Below are 18,264 nucleotides of genomic sequence, written 5' to 3'. Positions count from 1 at the left end.
GCAGCGGCGATCTCTAGCAATAAGAACCGACGTTACTCGAATCGTGTGATCGCTTTATCTAACTATGAAACCAGTCTCGTGTCCAGTCGCGATACCTACGTATGAGTAACAGCACACATCCGAGGACTTAAAATCGCGTGGGAGGCGGTAAAATATACTTCTTTCGTATTTCCTGTCGCGTCGATATTCTCGTCATCGACGGGAAGAAATTTGTGCACCGGTTCGATGGGTAGCTATTTATGGCGAAGAACGCGACCAAAGATGCAATCCGAGGAGAAAGATAGACGCGAGGGATCATCCATCTGTCGTCAGCCTAAAAGCAGTCTCGGCTTTGCCGTTCACTTGTAAAAATTATCGATCTCATCCAAATACGTTACACGTACCGCTCGGTTGACTTACGATCTAGACATTCTCGAGGGGAACCAGAGCAAGAAGCGATAGAAACACGCGTTCGACCGCGAGCGGTTGCGACGTGGGTGTCTTTAATCTGTCGGGCAGAAACGAGAGGAAAGGAAAGAAAGAGCAAAAGGTAAATGGCGAAACGATCTCACGGGAGACTATACGTACAGGTGCTCACGCACTCTTTCGTCACGCGTTAGTGTGCGTTGGTATAGCGTAGCTTCCATCAGGACTAGCAATAGGCTTAAATCCCGATTGGTTGGACAGCTCGTTTCGCTCTGGTGTGTGTGGCGAGCTATGCGTTCCAACACGCGCCTATGTACCGTGTCATGGAAGGGTGTAGAAGAAGGGGGGGTGGATATATATGAGGGTATGCCGTCCGTATATATACGGGGTGGTAATAAAGGATTCCGACAAGGATGGATGGTGAGAGGGGAGAAGTTCGCTCCATTGTTCCCGGTGGAACCCAAACGTCATCTATAAGGGTGCCTCCCATTATCTGCCGTGTATCTGCCTCACGCACACGCATTCAGCCAACCAGAGTGGGGACGCGTTACGCACACAACAGTGAAACCGGCGAGATCGGCTCTCTACCCAGATGCGCGACATGGCGGTGCCTTTCACGGTGTGTGGAATCGTATCTACATGGCGGCTGACTGTGCAGCTATTCCTTCTCTGGCAATAAGCGCTCTAATCTCCCACGAAATTGTAAAGTCACCTTGGGAGTGAAATTTATAAGAGAAGCCCCCGACCCGGTCTGATGGCACGAGCAACGCGCTCACATTGCACCTCAAAAAAAAAAAAAAGAAAAAGAGAGAAAAAGAAAAAAAAAAGGAAAAGCAAGAAAGAGGGAAAAAGACACACGTAACGTCTAGTTGTTTCATCTGTCAGAGGATACGCCTTTCTTTGTCTCGTCTCCTGGACCGACTGTACAAAATATTGCTGTTTACGATACAACGAGGAGAAAGATGATCCGTGTTCGCATTCTTCGCCGAAGAGAGAACACAGGTTTCGATTTCGTCGAGAGAAAAAGAAACGTGGACGACGATAGAGGACGGTGGTAGCGCACGTGAGAAAGAATTTCCATTATTCGACGTCATGAAACCGTGCGAGCGCGATAATTCGAATGCTATAGCGACCCGCGTAAATTGCATCGGTAGCACCGGCGCTGAGTTGGAAACGTTACTGGAAATGGTACAAAGCCGACAAATCGTCCATGTCCCGTAGCAATTGCGATATATCCTCGCCGAATACGACGCGTTATGAACGGTCTATGAGTGCGATTCGTGCGAGTCACTCGCGCACGAACGTCTAATTAGCATACGTGACGCCTCGTTTATTTTCTACATCAGTTTCATTTCCTATGTTTCATGGAATGAGACATAACGACGTCCGATCTTTCAAACAGCGACGATTCCAACATATTTGATCAAAAACGTAATCTTTCTCGTCACACTCGCCAATTCGTTTTACGTTTTAAATAATACAAAAAATAATATTCTCTTGCCCGTTTATCCTTTTTCGTTGTATTTCGGCTTTAAAAGGGCGCTTACATTTGTTAATCGTACGACACGCAGCATGCATAATTCTCGTCGTTGGAATGGTATCGCGGTGAAGCGGTTGGCGACCGAATCTCTCAAAAATAAACCAGCCGGCAGCACGCCAATCCTAAAATACACGTAATCTCGTGCCCGCGCTAAATGGAGGGCCTCGATACGATCCTCCGGATTAAATTTTAATTTTACAATAAAGAATGACGTATTAGAATGCTGTTGGCAAACATTCCGTCCCTCGTAAGAGTCGTAAGGGAGGCGTGCGTCCCCTTTCGTACATCCTGGCTGACGCCACCTCTCTCCGCCCCCATAACAGGCCAGCAGCGCGAACAACCACCCCATAGAACCCCTAAAACTCTAATTACGGCCTTACATTCCCTACCGACCGTCTTCTACCCCTGCTCCTTTTCAACCTCCCTCATATTTTCCAACATTCTTCCTCTCGAACCGGGCCCTCCTCCTCTTCTTCGCCCTCGTCACTGCTACGCAGCCCTCTCCTGTGCACCATTACATGCAAATGCCACGGCTGTCTCCTTCCGCTAATAAAAGTCGTGGCCGCGCAATTTAGAACATCCGACGTACAGTCGCAACGGCTTCCGAAAGATACTCGAGACGAGACACGGAATAAGTTCGAGGAGCTACCGACACGTCGGCGAAATTATTACTCATTAGCAACACCCCGGAACACGACTGCGATCCCGGTGTTTTATGTTACCTACTGGCCGTGCACCGTTTGAATTGTTGTTTAAAATGCTGCTTAAATTATAGCGAAGCGGGTACACGTCGTCTTCCAGCGAAGCTCGTAAACGTTTTTAGTGCGAGTCGAAAAAAACCAGCTGTCCCCTTGTGCTCCCTTGCTCCTGGCTAATTTTTCCAGTTGCGTTCGATTGTTTAAAATATTTAAATATTACCTTTTACTCGGTAACGTTCGTTTCGAGGATCCTGCGATAAGATGGAGTCCAATATATATTAATTAGACAGAAGTAAAATAAGACAGAAATTGTTCCTTTATTGAAAGAAACAATTGGAACGGATAAGATCTTGGCCGTAGGTAGCAGTAAGAACAGGAGCAGCTATCGTCGCGGTGAGCAACGTTAGGACCCACATAATGTTTAATCAGAGCACGTTGCGGCTTTACGATATTAGTTCCCGTTACGCACCCTCCTTCACCCTTTCCTTCCGTCGATCTTTGCCATTCTTCGCCCCGCCTGTTCAACCAACGGATGGTGGACCGACCTTTCAGAATCTTCCGAATATTTCGAAAGTTACAACCCCGCAGTGTTTAACCTTCGACAGGAGATGGCTGAAATGTGTTTGCTCGACTCCCTTCCAATCCACATACGGTGACAAGGACGTGTACATTGTACATATTGGCCGAAGGATTATATCGCTTCATCGAATGGAAATTGTGGGTCGATATCGAGAAGAATGTAGGAAAAGTTGAATGTACTCTGTGTAAAAGGAAACGATATATGTATAAGAGTGGCGAACGCGAATAAGATGAAGATAATTCGAATTGTACAATGTAAACATTTTCATTTGATCGTTGCAAGCTGAAAAATTTGAAACTCGAATATGACGTATTTATTTTATGCACATACTGGTGCGGGAGGATCGAGGGGAAACGGTCTGTTGGCCTAGTTCAAGCTCTATCCTATCTACCTACATGTGTTTAACTGCTAATTTAAGGTCTACCAAGTTCATTGTGGCTTATAACGGTGTTATTGAGTTCAAGGCGAACGCCATCTTCGCACTCGCTAAATAGATAATGCCTGCTCTAGATGTACCAATAGTGGACCACAGGATTTTGTGGCTCCCTGGAGGACTGACCACGGGGAAGTTCCCTGTAAATCTACTAAGAATAATTCGGAGGGTACGGTTTTATTGTGAGCTATTTATCGATCTTCGCGTTGCTGCATTACGGGAAGAAACAAACATCTAACTAGACTCCTCGTTTTTGCTCCATGGGGCCCCATTTTTCGTTAACATCGAACCTTCCTACTTGCTGACCCTACCCGCCCACGTGCCTCCGCGCTGGTCGATAATCAAAATCTCGCAAAAAATCTTTTGTTCGACCCAAGCTACCATAGTTACGTTAAATGCTATAAAATTAAACAGACTCTATATCCGTTGTTTTTTACGTCATGAGATCTTCGATAGTATTCCACGTACTTGAAATTTAGAAACTCTTTTAAAATCAAACGATTCGCTGGATAGCGATTCTCGATCATTTCCACTACTCTCCGCTACTCTGATTATTTGATTAAATCAACCAGATGGACATCCATCCGTAAAAAACCGAGCCTCGACTTAGCTTTAGAATGGTGAACAACCTACTAGAATCGTTTCTGAAATTTCGAAATCCGACGCAACGAAATCTGCTCGCGGATCGTGCTGCACGATTCTAGTTGACTGCAACCGAGGGCGAAGAAGACTTTGCCAGGCAAACACGCGTATAATAAAAGTCGTAAGATAGGCGAATTCCTTCGGGAGCCGTAGCGACCGCCGCGCACTCCTCTTCAGTTTACTCGCTTCTAACTCCTGTCTCTCTCTCTCTCTCTCTCTCTCTCTCTCTCTCTCTCTCTCTCTCTCTCTCATTTCTCCTCGCGATTCTTTCGTTCGTGCTCGCACGGATACGCCACGCGGACAAAGGGGAATCCCCCGCGCATGCGCTCTCGTCTCTTGGTTCTAGTAACGATTCCACCCACCCCTGTTATAACTTGTCTCCCCCACCAGCGACCTCTAGCCCCTCGTCCGACGACCACCATCAGCCTAACGCAAGCTACGGGAACGGACCTGGTGTACGTATATCTGGACTTTCACACAGACTCAACAAACACAAACGTACACCGTTTCACGATGTGAGTATCTGTATGTATTGGTTCGATGACGCGGGTGATGGGTTTGATCTGATTTTCGATTTCCAACGACCGAAATGTGCAATGTATTCAAAGCATCGAGATACGAGCCATAGCCGTTCAAAGGTTACATTTTTTTCCCTTAAAACCTAATTTTCTTTCTTTTTTTATCGGCCGTTAGCTTATCTCGCGGCCTCATGAATGGGAGTGAAGAAACGAGTATCGCTATTTGTTTGAAAAATCGTAAGTTATTCGATACGAGGTATTAGTCGAAGATAGCAGAGAGGAAATTAGTGTGTCCGGAGGGCGGTGAGTTCATAAGGGCGTGATCAGGCACAATTATGCTGCTTGTCGGCCGAAGGACAGTATAAACCGCGATTCGAACTGGATTAAAATATAATTGAATCGCGCCAAAGTTATAATTTCTTCGATCGGGAGCTCGTTAAGGGGACCCACGCTGCGCACCAGGAATTAACTAAACGATCCGAGTACGACTCCAGAGTATCAAGGGATAAAAAAGAAGAACAAACGGAAATGACGCATATATTCTGTGCCGATTCGGAGGTTAAAATCGCGTTTAAAGCGGTGAGAGCAAAGAATTGTCATTTTTAGCGATCTTTAAGCGATGCCATGGCCTTTAATTATGTCCCAATTAACTCGCGTTCGGCATTCCAATCTCCGCCCTCGTCGCGGCTCTTTTTCTTTTTGCTCGAACCCGTCACTATCGACGCGAAGCACGAAAGCAGTTTCCACGGCCAACGTAGAGAACCAAATATGTCTACAAAGCGCACGACAACGATACGTAGATGGCCTCACACAGAGTCTGTTTTCGCGTACGTGTCCCTGCGTTGTGTGTGTGTGTATGTATCGCACGTGTATGGTGCATCGAGCTCTTCTCCGCGCTAACACTGCGACGAGAGAAACACCCATACGCGCGTCCAAGCGCAAGAACATGAAAGTACACGGAAATACACAGAGACAAGAATGTGCACTACGACTACCGGTCGGATTGTTCACGTACATAAGTATAAAGAGAAGAGGCGTAATATCCTCCAGCGGAGCCGCGGGACGGTACAAAAGCTGGAAATGGAGCCTTTAGTTTTTATCGAGGGATAAAAGTCGTGATAAGCTGTATCAGGGGTGTACCGTGAAAGAGCACGGCGACGTACTCACGCGATATCTAGACCGGATCGGTGCCGGTGTGTGCAAGTGTATGTTGCCCCCTCTTTCTGTAATACGACGGGGGCCACAGTGAGCTTCGAAATTTCGAAGGTTATTGTACGAGATATTCCGTCGTGTCGTTCCACTCTGCAACCAACGCGTCACGAGACTTCCATGAGCGAATCGTGGAAAGCGTAACGATCAGGTTCGAGCGTCGTTGATAGAATGAAATTTCTTAATCGTGCGCGAATAGCGTTTAGTTTAACGAGCAACTTAATTCGCTCGTAGTACACTTAAGCGCTATACGATATTTGTGGCTGGTTTGTCGAAACTACTTACCGCTATCATACTATCGCGCATATTAATTCGTATTAGTAATTCGCTTGTAATTCGTCGGTAGTTGTTTTCCGTTCATCATGTAGGATTAATCTCTATACAGAGGTGAAAGATCGAGCCATAACGCGATAATTTCCAATTTGATGACAGTTGTCTCGAAGGGCTGCAAGTTGCACACGCATTCCATCTTCGTCGAACGTCAACTGGATGTCCGAGGGAGGAGGCTCGATAATGGTTAACCGACCTCGAACAATTAGAACGCCAGCGACTAGATTCCGAGTGGCGTAAATCAAGCTCTGATCGTTACGCGAACGTAAACATCGTAATTCTGATCAGCAGTAAATCTACCTGACATCGAGGTGGAGCATTCCGGAGCAATTCCTTCGTTCGGTATTGGCTATCCGAAGGCGTAGATTATACAGTCGAGTCTCCCGGGAGAGGAAGGAGGCTCCAGCTTCGACTCCTCGTGTCCTTTTCCCTTTCCCCCGCCATTCTCTCGCAAGAGCAGAGAGCCGTGGTCTTCGCCCCTTCTCTTCGTCCAGGTCTCTTTCACTCTCTCTCTCTCTCTCTTTCTCTCTCGCCTCTCACGGCTAAAGGTCTATATCGCGCACCGTCAAACCTACCCGAATTGCTCGTCGTCGTGTTATGCAAACGGGCACATTTGTTACGATAGTACTCGCCAGGGGGTCGTTCTCCACCAGCGTGACATGGTATGGCGTGGCGTGGCGCACAGCCACGGGAGTAGCACAGCTATCCAACCGCGCCACGCTTTCCACTCTCTCCCTTAGATCCGACGACTACGTAGTTGAACGTCTGAATCGCATTCTCTAGCCGGTGAGCACGTTTTCTCGTCTGGACAACGTCGTTTCGCGTGTCAGCGCTATGTTCGTGCAACTACGAAAGCGTTCCTCTCGGAGAACGCCAACCACTGTCGCTAACAACACAGCGCGCAACAATCGACTGCACTCGTTCGCGTTCATCTTTATTAAACTTTCCCGCAAGCATCTGTTCCAGTGGATAAAATAAATTTCAGCGAGAAACTACGCGTCGATAGTCCGTTTCGCGATGCAAATCTCAAGATAGAATAGGGATAGAGAAGCAACAGTCGTTTTATGATTTCATACAATGAAAACGTAAAAGGCGTTTGTACAAAAGGAAACGTGGTCGATTGTTGGACGTTGTCGCATTTAATTAAATACCGGTTAATTTAATCGACGATCAGGTAGAACCGATTTAAAGGATCGTCGATTTGTCGGTAGACGCCGAGGAATTCTACGGCTATTTAACGATCTTCGCACATCCTTATTCGTCACATATTTCATCGGATCGTTCTATCCTTCCCGTAAAATTTTATCGACCGTGAAAATAACACTCTGTCCGTGTTATATCTACCAAGTGACATTCTCCAAGTTTTAACGACCGTCACGCACCTCCATATCTGTCGGCTGAAACTTACCTCTTTCGATTTGATTTTTTCAAACTTCGTTCTATCGATGCGAGACGCACGTGAAACAACGTGCGCGTAAATTTTAACATCGAGAGAAACGATTTTTCCATCGGCTGAGATGTAACGGGACGACGGGTACGAACGATTACATTTTCACGAGTAGGATTTCGACGCGAGGATCGAGGGTAAAACAGGCAAGATCCTCGTTCTTTCTTTTGTCTACGACCAAATGAAATGTAAAACGCTCCCATCTTCATTTTGGAGCAAGGAACTTTGCTTCCGGTTGCATTGTGCATTGGAGCGAGCGTGAAACGCCGAGATGTCCCAAGTTTCGGTCGAGAGATGCAATTTTTCTCTTAAACGCCGCGCTAAAGTTGAAAGTTTCGGGCATAGCGATGAAGACAAGTTCGACGCAAACTCGGCTGCTTGCAAGAATAGGATATCCAACGAAAACTCCAAACGAGATGTTTGTTATAGTGGAACTTTTAGCTAATCGCGGCTACGCTGTCGAGGAAATAAGGCTCGAATTCACTCGAAGAGGCGGGAATTTCCTTTTCTACGTGTATTCGCCGTCGATGAGGACAACTTTTCTCGAATTAGTAATTGGATTTTGAGGAATTATGCAGCCAACAGTTAGTCAAGAACCGGCGTTGTGTAACATTATCCCTAACGAAGAGAGAAAATTACTTCTCTCTCTCTCTTTGCAAAGAAGAAAAATCATTACACTTTTGCCAAAATAAAGAAAATCAAATTGGACGCGATTAGGATACGTTCCAAACTGCACTTCTCTTGCGATGCAAAGCGAATGCAACTCGCAATTAAGGCGCTCTCCTTTAAATCGACCGCGAAATTATTTTTCCGGTAATTCGAGCGACGACCTCATGAATTTCCAGACAGCATTGGTATGCAAGACACTGCGAGGATCCAACCTCTAAACCTAAGTTTTCATTAGAACGGTCGTACCTACCGCTATCTCAATCCTCCTTCTCGCTAGGTATAATCGTATTTTAACAAAATCCTGTTAGCAGCTGAGAGCCGGCCAAACGGCCGTGGCGAGCGCACTATTTTACTCTAACTACCTACCATTGTACAATGCCTCAGTCTTTTGTAATTTCGCGAGCGCGAACTGTTACTAACTTGAATATTTACCAGCGGCCTGCCTGCTCCGCCGAGAATCAAGCCGAATTTCGTGGAATAATTCAACCTGGAAACATTCTCGCCAAGCCAAAAATTGCAAAACCTCCACACACACACACACGCTGGAGAACCAGGCGAGAGAAATAACACGGCAGACGAAATATCATTCCTCTCCTTGTTCCCTTGTTATGTGTCTCGCGTATTTTTTCCCCCCACGGTGCTACTTCAGACGACTTCAAACGAAGGGGAAACGAAGAAGAAGAAGAAATACACGCTGGTAGAAAAACGAACGAGCCGACTCGCGAGCTATCGAGAAACAGATAGCGCCGCCAGTGTAATTACGATAAATTGTTCCCCCTACGATAATTATCGGTATTCCTGGAATGGGATACGCCGCGAGTCCGTGTTTCTCCGGTTGCTGTTCACCTACAGTCTACAGTTCGATTTTTCCGACCCTTTCTTCCCGCTTGCGCAAATGGCAGCGCTGAATATACGATGGAACACGACACACACCGCCTCGGCTACGGCTCCCCTGCTCATCTGTTCGCTGAACGAGTTTATAAATTAGAACACGCTCGTGTGCGGCTTCTTACGCCAGTCGAAACCGCAACTTGCATGTTCTCGTATTCATCCGCGCGAGACAAAGGTTCCGATACTATTTGCGTTTTCATAGAATTCACTGAATTTTAACTAACTCGGTAATTTCAACTTCCCTATACACGCGGAGAACGAAAATCCACTGAGAAATAGATCGTTTTAAACTTAAACACTGCTGTTCTCTTCCGGTCTATATGACTCGAAGTAGATGTTATATTTCGATAGAAATCGTTAAGATACAGATAGTTTTTTTCAGATATACGCTACTTTAGTGTATTCCACGTTTGTTAATAATAAAATTATTTAAAGAAAAAAGAAAGATAGAAGTAACGTAAGAATAATAAACAGCAGAGTCAATTTAAACGGTAATAACGCAACCAAAAGCAAAACTCTAATCGATTAAATTGAAAAAGATCTGTTTAACGTTTATCTAATGAAATTTCGACATTAAACTTGTTGTCCCGTTTGTAGAATACAGATTTATGTAAAAAGCTTGCGTGACCTCTGACAAATACAACCTGATTGATTCCTATATAACAGATACGAAGCCTTTACTTTCACTCGGCTAAAAACCAGCATGATTTACGAACGTCACCAAGAGGCATCGGCTTTTTAGCTCTTTCCTTGTCGTAATAGATTTCCTCGTAAACTTTACTGCTTTTTAAGGGATGGGAAACAGCGCGCGCGACTCTCGACAAAGGGTGCGGTGAAAGTTTACGTCAGGTTTAGAAAAAAAGCCAGCCTTCCGAATAAAGGTGAAACCGTAAAAAAAGGCTAAAGAAAAGGGTCGACCTTGTAAAATTCGACCAACCCTGGAGAAATTTTCTTATACTTGCTAATAAGTAGCGGCACATGAGCGAACGGAAAATTCGAATGGAAAGAGAGTCACGGTGTTGTGCCTCGCAGCGTCAACGTTCTTTTGATTTGCTACGTATGAAGGTAAACAAACTGCGAACAAAACATTATCGCTGTTATTTCTAATCGTCAACCGGAGTTACGTTTATAGTTTTTGTAATACCACCGATCGATATCAACAGACGAACGTGCTCTGTAGGGCATTCGTTATTGCGAGTTATACAGTCAATAGACTGGCGAGCCTAGAGTCGAACGGTAGACGACGAACGAGCGACGATTACGACCGGCATATACTAACACCTCTGTACAGGTATTTAAAATTATTTTAATATACACTGACTATTACGATTCTATCGCTCGTCTTTTTAATAAACGAACGCGTATAATAATCCATCTCGCATAGAGAATAAAAAGATTCATTTGTTTTCTAAAAACAATCTAAAACGATTCTTGAAACAATCACCGCGATATATGTGTTTGGAGCTTGTTGCTCTATTCAGGATAGAAGAAAAAGAGGCAGATAATAGATAAATGCTTCGTAGTAAATATACTTCGTAGTAAATGCATATATTATAGCTGCGCGAAGTCGATATTCGCCATAGGATTCTATTCGATCGCATAACATCCTGACTGGATGTTTCGTAAATCTGTAACGGCTTGTAACGTAGCACGCGACATAATCGTTTGCATATTATCGTTGTGAAAATAAAGCGTATCGCCGTGAAACGTATACGTGTCGTGACCGGCCCGGAGAATTTCAGCGAAGGAAATCAGCAAAGAGAACCTCGAAATAAAGCATCGTATCGTATGAATAAGTATGAATGGAGGCAGACGATACGCGTGTGCTTGTAACGAAGCGTACGTATGTATATTTGCAATTGGCACGTTTGACGTTTAGTTTCTACGGCCTTGAAAAACTAGCAGTTGATAATACGTCGTTATCGCCAATAAACAAAATTACATAAAACACACAAGACTAATGACTGATAGAATAAATAAGACTAATTGCTATTACATATACATATATATTTTAATAATCGTGATTAGAAGCTAACGAGAAAGAAAAGAAGAAGGAAAGCATAGCTAACTCGTGCTTATGACGATCCCGCAAGGTTTACCTTGAGTAACCGAAAATAACCGTCGAGCAGAGAGGTTCGAGGCTGTTCTCTCGACCTGAGAAAGAGACAGAAGGTATTTTTCCAAGAAGGCTTGAGTGTGAATCTACGGTGACATTTAGAATCGGCCGGTCGTCCCGAGGATTTGACTGGTATGATGGGTTCGGCACGCGACAAAACGGGGTACGCGCCGTCGTATGACCATAAAATAAACGTTTGGGGTGGCGCAGGCGGAGGCCAAACCTGGCAGCGCATAAACACTTATATAACAGCAATTAAACTGCTTTTAAGGCCCATAAAACTGCAGTTTCAATAATCTCAGTGACAACACGGTCCTGACCTGGCTCCGACTTCTCTCGGCCTCCGGAAGCGAGGCTTCCCGCCGGAATTCTTGAACGCAATCACCTTGCGAGATTACCCTTAACGTCGCGTACTTTTCCAGCATCTACCCTCGACAAAATTTCTTACTTGCGGCAATACAAACGAAAGGATACCCGAGGGGTCGAGCGAAATAGCCTTGTCGTCCAAAGAGATAAAATTCGTACAAATAAAATATCTATTAATTTTGTACTATTTTATACTGTTCCAAGGTCCATGATATCATCATTTTCAAGAAAAGATAACCATTTTTTTATCTGAAATTTTATTTGGCTCTTCTTCTGAAACGTATCTACCGCTTGATGGACTCTACGGTACAGCGTCGGACGAGGACGGGATAGGTGTAAAATAGGGAAGAGAGAGCGACATAGAGAGAAAATGGGAGGGAGCGAAGGCGGGTGGAAACGAGCAGAAGCCCAGGTAGGGGAGGTAGAAACGATGAAATGGGATAATACGGACGCTGCAGGACGCGGCAGCCATCATCGAATGCTAATGAGGGGTTGGCGGCTTTTGGGGCGGAAGATTCAGTCCATGCAGTGGCGCACTGTTGCCAGAGAAACGGTCTGATTATAAATTATACATTATCTCGTGCTAGACCTGTGTACACACCGAAATCCAAGTAGACGTCCGCAGGCTACCGAGCCCTCGCATCAAAATGCACACCCGTTTACGGACTAGAGATAGATTAAAGGCTCGTTGAACCGCGGCATTATGGAAAGATGGCTAACAAAAATTGCGCCAACCCGTCACACCCTCGGATGTTTGTTAAACCTATCGTCTGGAATAATCGCCGATCGATTTATCTCTTTACTGTAATAGATTATTCGTTCGATATAACTCGTCGTCGTTGTACGTAGTCGTCGTTCGCTATAAAATAATATATAGTGAAAATGTTATCGTGACAATATAATGCTATTTGTAGGTTGTCTAGCCGCCGCGCTTTATATTTTTGCGACAGGAAGTAAAATAAATGCGCCATGTTTCCCACAGTGCACGTCAACGGTTCAACACTGAGGTAAAAAGAGGAGGAGCGCAGCTTGTAATTTAGAAGATTTTACTATTGTTGCTCTTCTCCGTTACGGTTACGGGGGTAAACGATTCTTGGAACGACACAGCAGCAGCGAGAGTTAATCAAGGGGTGGAGAAAACACGGCACGGCTGTGGAGTATAGTCCTGAGTAAGCTAACAAGAATGTTTGCTTGCGCACTGTTACCAGCAGATCGAACTGTTTATAAATTATACATTATCTGCTGATTGCTAACCATACACAAAATGCAAGTAGATGTTTACTAACCAACGACTCTTATCGTGAAAGCGTCAAACATTCCGCAATAAATAGAATTATGCAACTATCGCATAAGTTCCCCATATTTTTATACTATTTCGAAGGCTTTCAACATCTTCATATATGATTAACGAACGAAATTAATATTCATTACCTATCCAACGTGACTGTTGGCGATCGTTAAAATAGTAAAGATACAATTGCTCGTAGTTATATAAATTATTGACTGAAAATTTGGTCGCAGTCCAGGATGAAAGTACGCAACGGACACATACAGAAAAACAGACTCGCGGAATATCCATGGAGCCATCAGCAGGCCGCCGATCCCTGACCTCAAAATGCAGTACGTTCACATAGCACCAGTGAAAGATTAGATATATACGTATCTGCAAGTTAATTCTGTATTATAAAATGGATGCGGTTCTTTCCTAATTTTACGTCGCGAAACGCGTGCGTAAGATGTATGTATAACTTGTCGCAATGCGCATTTCTCTCTCCGCGATGGAAGCTACACAGCTTTTCAGTTAATCTCCGTCGACCCTCTACCATACGTTTCGAAGATATTTCGATGTACATACGTCTAAAGAATATCGGACAGAGGAAAAACGCGTATTTACGCGGGTACGTAAATTTTGCCGCAGATAGAATTTTAAGGTGAGATGCCACGGTATTCTATCGGTACAGGCTTCGAAGCCACCCAGCCACCAATCCCAATTCTATACTGGAAAGCGTAGTACATTCACGTACTGACGATAGATTATGTCCATAGACACGACGACGGATATTGCAGCGAGTGGAAGAAAAAGAATGACGCCGCTTGAGTTGAATTCAAAGTGCTATTTTTATATTACTTCATAGCGAATGCGACTGAGTATCGCGCAATTTCAAAACTTGCCCTTTTCGACGAATTCCAATTTCGGAAATCCTTTATTTATTATCACGTCGTGGAGCAGCTTTTTCGACGGTAGACGCTTTTGTTTTAAATGCATCTGTAGATTTATCGGAAAGTTGAGAATTTTCGGAGCGAAGAAGCGAATGCGAAAACACGACGTGGCAGATTTTAGCAACGAATTTATCTTCGTCGTTCCACAGTCCATAAAATAAAGCCGGGGGACGTTAATAAAAACGTCTTGACTAATTTTACAACGCAATCGCTGAGATATCCCGGTGGAGAAGATGGCGGGTCTGTGACTCGCAATTGTCGATGCAAAAGAGATAGGGGAGGAAGAAATACGCCACGGATGGACGATGCATTATGCATCGTGTGTCCCCGGGCTAACGTTGATTCGCGTACATAACTTCAATTACAATTAGTCAAGCATCCTGGAGGTCTCTGTGCAACATTCCCACAGGTATTTCGGCTGACGCACCCCAACTTCCAAATGCATTAACGTCACGTTTCCTTCGCGCTCTCGACGCGCACAGACGTCTATCGTGGATGGCGCCGGAGAAGCCACGTATTATCTCCTAAAGCAGCAATTCTAAACCTGCTTACAGAATCATGTTTAAAAAACACGAATAGATTCGTCTGGGACGCAGCGCCGATACGATGGGGACTCGATGCGAATTCGAGTCGAAGATATATACGTTGGTTTAAAAATATCGCAAATCGTAATACGATTCAGATAATAATTCTTCAAAAAGGCATTAACGTTCAATGGTATTTCACTGTCGAAGATATTATCCAAAGAACAGGTTTATTCCGATAGTACGATCGGCACGACGGAACATACAAAGGCCAATTGTGCTTCGTTTATATGAATAAATTTGGATGTGATTTACGGGCAGGTAACTGTTCCCATCGTACACTAGCGACTTCCTGTCGTAATCGCACCCGTATTCCTATTTGAAATTATGATCCACCAAATGTAAACAAAACATCGCGATAAGTCCAATAGGTGAAGTTTTAATTTCACCTAATCGCTATTTACTGCGTCATTGTGAGCCCGTAATAGGCCATATAAAACATAGTCACGGGTATAATTTGCGGCCAACATTATCACGTTGACGACAGGTGTAGTTAGCCGTATACATGTCCTTCTTGCATGCGCAACTAACATAAATGAATAGGGTACGAGTCGGTAGCACGTGCTACCGGCACCAGGATTCGAGTAAACGACCTTTAAGCGGTGCCCTTGACTTTTCTTGACACACTTTGGAGCGCCACACGGACCGCTTGCGTTCTCCAAGGACACTTTTTTTACGTCGCAATGAATCCGCGAACAGCGCCATCTTATAAAGGCGACAACTACGGGAATCATCTGGGAGAGATCAAACGGCAGAAACAGGCGTACGAATTAGCTTTAAAACAACTTATTTCACGGGTATATCGTTAGGGGAAATTGTGAATAAAGTTTAATGGCGCGCGGCCACTGTTTTTTTATCGCTTGAATCTTTTCAAGCTTAAACCTCTACTACGGAAAAGAATAATTTACGGATTGACTATATATGTGAAAATTGGTGTATTCGATCGATCTATTTGCATTCGATCTAATCCGATTAACCATCGACAAAAGAAACAACGAGAAGAAATTAGTTGTTCATAAGCTAATTGGTCACCTTGCGTTACTGAATAATTTAATAATCTGTTTTGGTACGATGGTTTTGAATACGAATCGCGAAATCGATCATAAAACCGAAAATGTGACCGTCAGTTGAAATAGAAGCCATGAAAAACTGGTAATCGTCTTGTATGATTGCGTTTCGTGAATGAAACCGGCTCTTACGTTCGAAAATATGGCTGCCATATGTGGCAACGGCGCACGCTTGAGAACAGATTGGCCCCTGTGTGTTTGGGGTCTTGTTTCATCTCCTTGGCCGTTTCAAGCTGACAATGTCAAAATTCCGCTCAGCATTGAAATTCTTTAAAAACTTGCGAAACGTACAAGCTTCGCGTGCTATGATAAGTACCAGAGTAGAAATCTCGTCTTCAATATCAACGCTCCGTAAACAAAATTTTTAGCCAAAATGTTTCAGCGAAATAACTACGATAATAACAATGAGATGGTACTCACCGCACACGACTCTGTCGAACGGGCTCATCCAATCTGAAAGCAAAAATAGAAACGTCGTAATTAGTGTCAATCGATCCGATACGGAGATTATCGGCCGCTTCAACCCACCCGTGAAAAGCATGCACACTTCAGATAAACTACCCATACAGGCAGACGAACTATACACACGCACACACGCACAGCAAGACCAAAACATTCGTCGAGAGGAGAAGGAAAAAGAAAGAAAGAATAACAGAGAAACGAAGAGGACGCATGTAAGTAAGCAAAACTTATTCCAAGGGATACGCAATTAGAAAGTAGGAAATTCGCGGCAACTTCAGCACGCAAAGCGTTCGCTGCAACTTCGCCTGCTAGAAAGGAGGATTAGAAGCACGATCGTGAAACGTTCCAGCGCACCAGTCGCTTAATCCCGTTCCCATTCCGTCTGTTCCGTCGATTAAACCGAAATGTCACTAGATTGTCCTAAACGTTGATCTCTGTACTCGTTTCGCGACAATGATCGCAACGTACGGTCCGATCAGAACGACATAATCTCTTATTTCAGCCGGGGCATAGCGGTATCTCGCGACATGCGTTGCCCATGAGTACAGTACAACGTCTTCAATTAATCCCTCGGTAGACTAATCGCGGACACTAACCATTCCCGGCATAGAATTTATCCCAATAAATCTCTCGGCTGCGTTACATTCGAGTGACTACCGCGAGAGACGGCGTTCCCTTCGTTCTCGGCTCGTAAAGTTATTCTTACGCACTCGTAAACCAGATAAGGACTTTATTGAATCACGAATAGACACTTCTTGCGAACGTTGCCCGATAAAGCTGCGCCATGGAGGATGAAAAAAGAAGACAGTTCTCCGCGACCTTTTTTTCCCTCTGTTGCTTATGCTCAAAGGCAAATATTGCCGTACAAGAGCCCAATAAAAACCAACGTCGTTATAAATTACATTGAAGCACGTGTTGAGAAAAATCAGACACTGTCTGTACCGTTATGATTTAAACGTCGATTTGATGTTATCAAGTCGATACCATGATCGTTTCACGAATACCCGTATGACAATAAAAAAATATTACAAGAAGCACGCATTAAAACATGTTAGAAAGACTCAGCGGGTATGGCTTACATAAGTCAAATTCTTCTCTTGTGCGTGTTTCCAATACCGTTAGCCGTAGGCAAAATTTTCTCCCTTCGAAAATACGCAATTCACAAACGTTGGTTTAAAAATAATCAGAAAACTGGTTGCTATATGATTTATGGTAAACGTTAACACGTTAGGATGTACATTACTTACAAATATAATGAACAAATTCTTTCTTGGCATCTTCTGTTCGGGAAAATGCACGGAAGCGTGGTAATATGGTGCAAGAGAAACATTATTGTACAGTATTGATAGCCAAACGAACTTTGAAGAATAATTTGTACATTCAACGATTAATGGCTTCATCGAACTACTACAGTCGTACATGGCGTACGTATCGTGGCGCGCTCTATCAAATTTCGTCGTTGCTGTAATTTAAAGCCTGAACGCTAGGAGGTGTTAATTCGTACAATGTGTGAATTCTACGCGCCATTTGCATCGAGCACACGACGCAAAATTTTCAAGCAATTGTTCGTTAGAAAATCATAAACCAGCCGGTTGATAAATGACGAAGTGAATTATATCGATAGTTATTCAAAAACACGGTCAAACGTATATCGTTATTGTGAAATTAAGTGTGGCCATTGTCCGTTGAAAATTCCCTGACGAGATAACATCGATTCACGGGAACGATATCGCACGATCTTTCAAGAAAACGTTCTATCTTCAGTGTACTAGACAAAGCAAGTGTGCACGTATCACGAAAGCCAATTATATATGTCGGATCGGTTTATTTTCATTGGTGTGCGGCATCGGAAACGAACCTTGAAGAAGCCCCAACCCCCCTCGTTACATTTTCGATGGAGGACGTGCATCGCCTCGTGTGCAACTCATCTGGACGACCGCGACGACACGAACACGAAAAACAATGCAGATCGGTGAGTTGAATTACTTTTAAAAACATATACATACACGAATGCTTTTCACGGGCGTCGTTGAGAAAAATACAACGTCGACGACGGATTTGTCCGACCGTCACAAATACGGTAAATG

At 44.2% G+C, this 18,264-nt stretch overlaps 2 protein-coding genes across 4 annotated transcripts in view; both read right to left on the bottom strand.

Annotated features, from left to right (window-relative positions):
• The window catches only part of LOC126926628 (homeotic protein ultrabithorax), a 284,928-nt gene that overhangs the window by 255,804 nt on the left and 10,860 nt on the right, over positions 1–18,264 (bottom strand). The gene's annotated exons all lie outside the window — the stretch shown is intronic.
• Positions 1–18,264, bottom strand: part of LOC126926616 (homeobox protein abdominal-A homolog) — a 42,219-nt gene that overhangs the window by 18,830 nt on the left and 5,125 nt on the right. For both annotated transcript variants that reach the window (XM_050743017.1, XM_050743018.1), the window contains exon 2: positions 16,136–16,168. In XM_050743017.1, coding sequence (XP_050598974.1) covers positions 16,136–16,168 — 33 coding nt within the window. The remainder of the gene's footprint in view (positions 1–16,135; positions 16,169–18,264) is intronic.

This window comes from Bombus affinis, chromosome 18 (assembly GCF_024516045.1).
Source record: "Bombus affinis isolate iyBomAffi1 chromosome 18, iyBomAffi1.2, whole genome shotgun sequence".
In the NCBI taxonomy this organism is placed as follows: domain Eukaryota; kingdom Metazoa; phylum Arthropoda; class Insecta; order Hymenoptera; family Apidae; genus Bombus; species Bombus affinis.
This window is presented reverse-complemented; position numbering and strand designations above follow the sequence as displayed.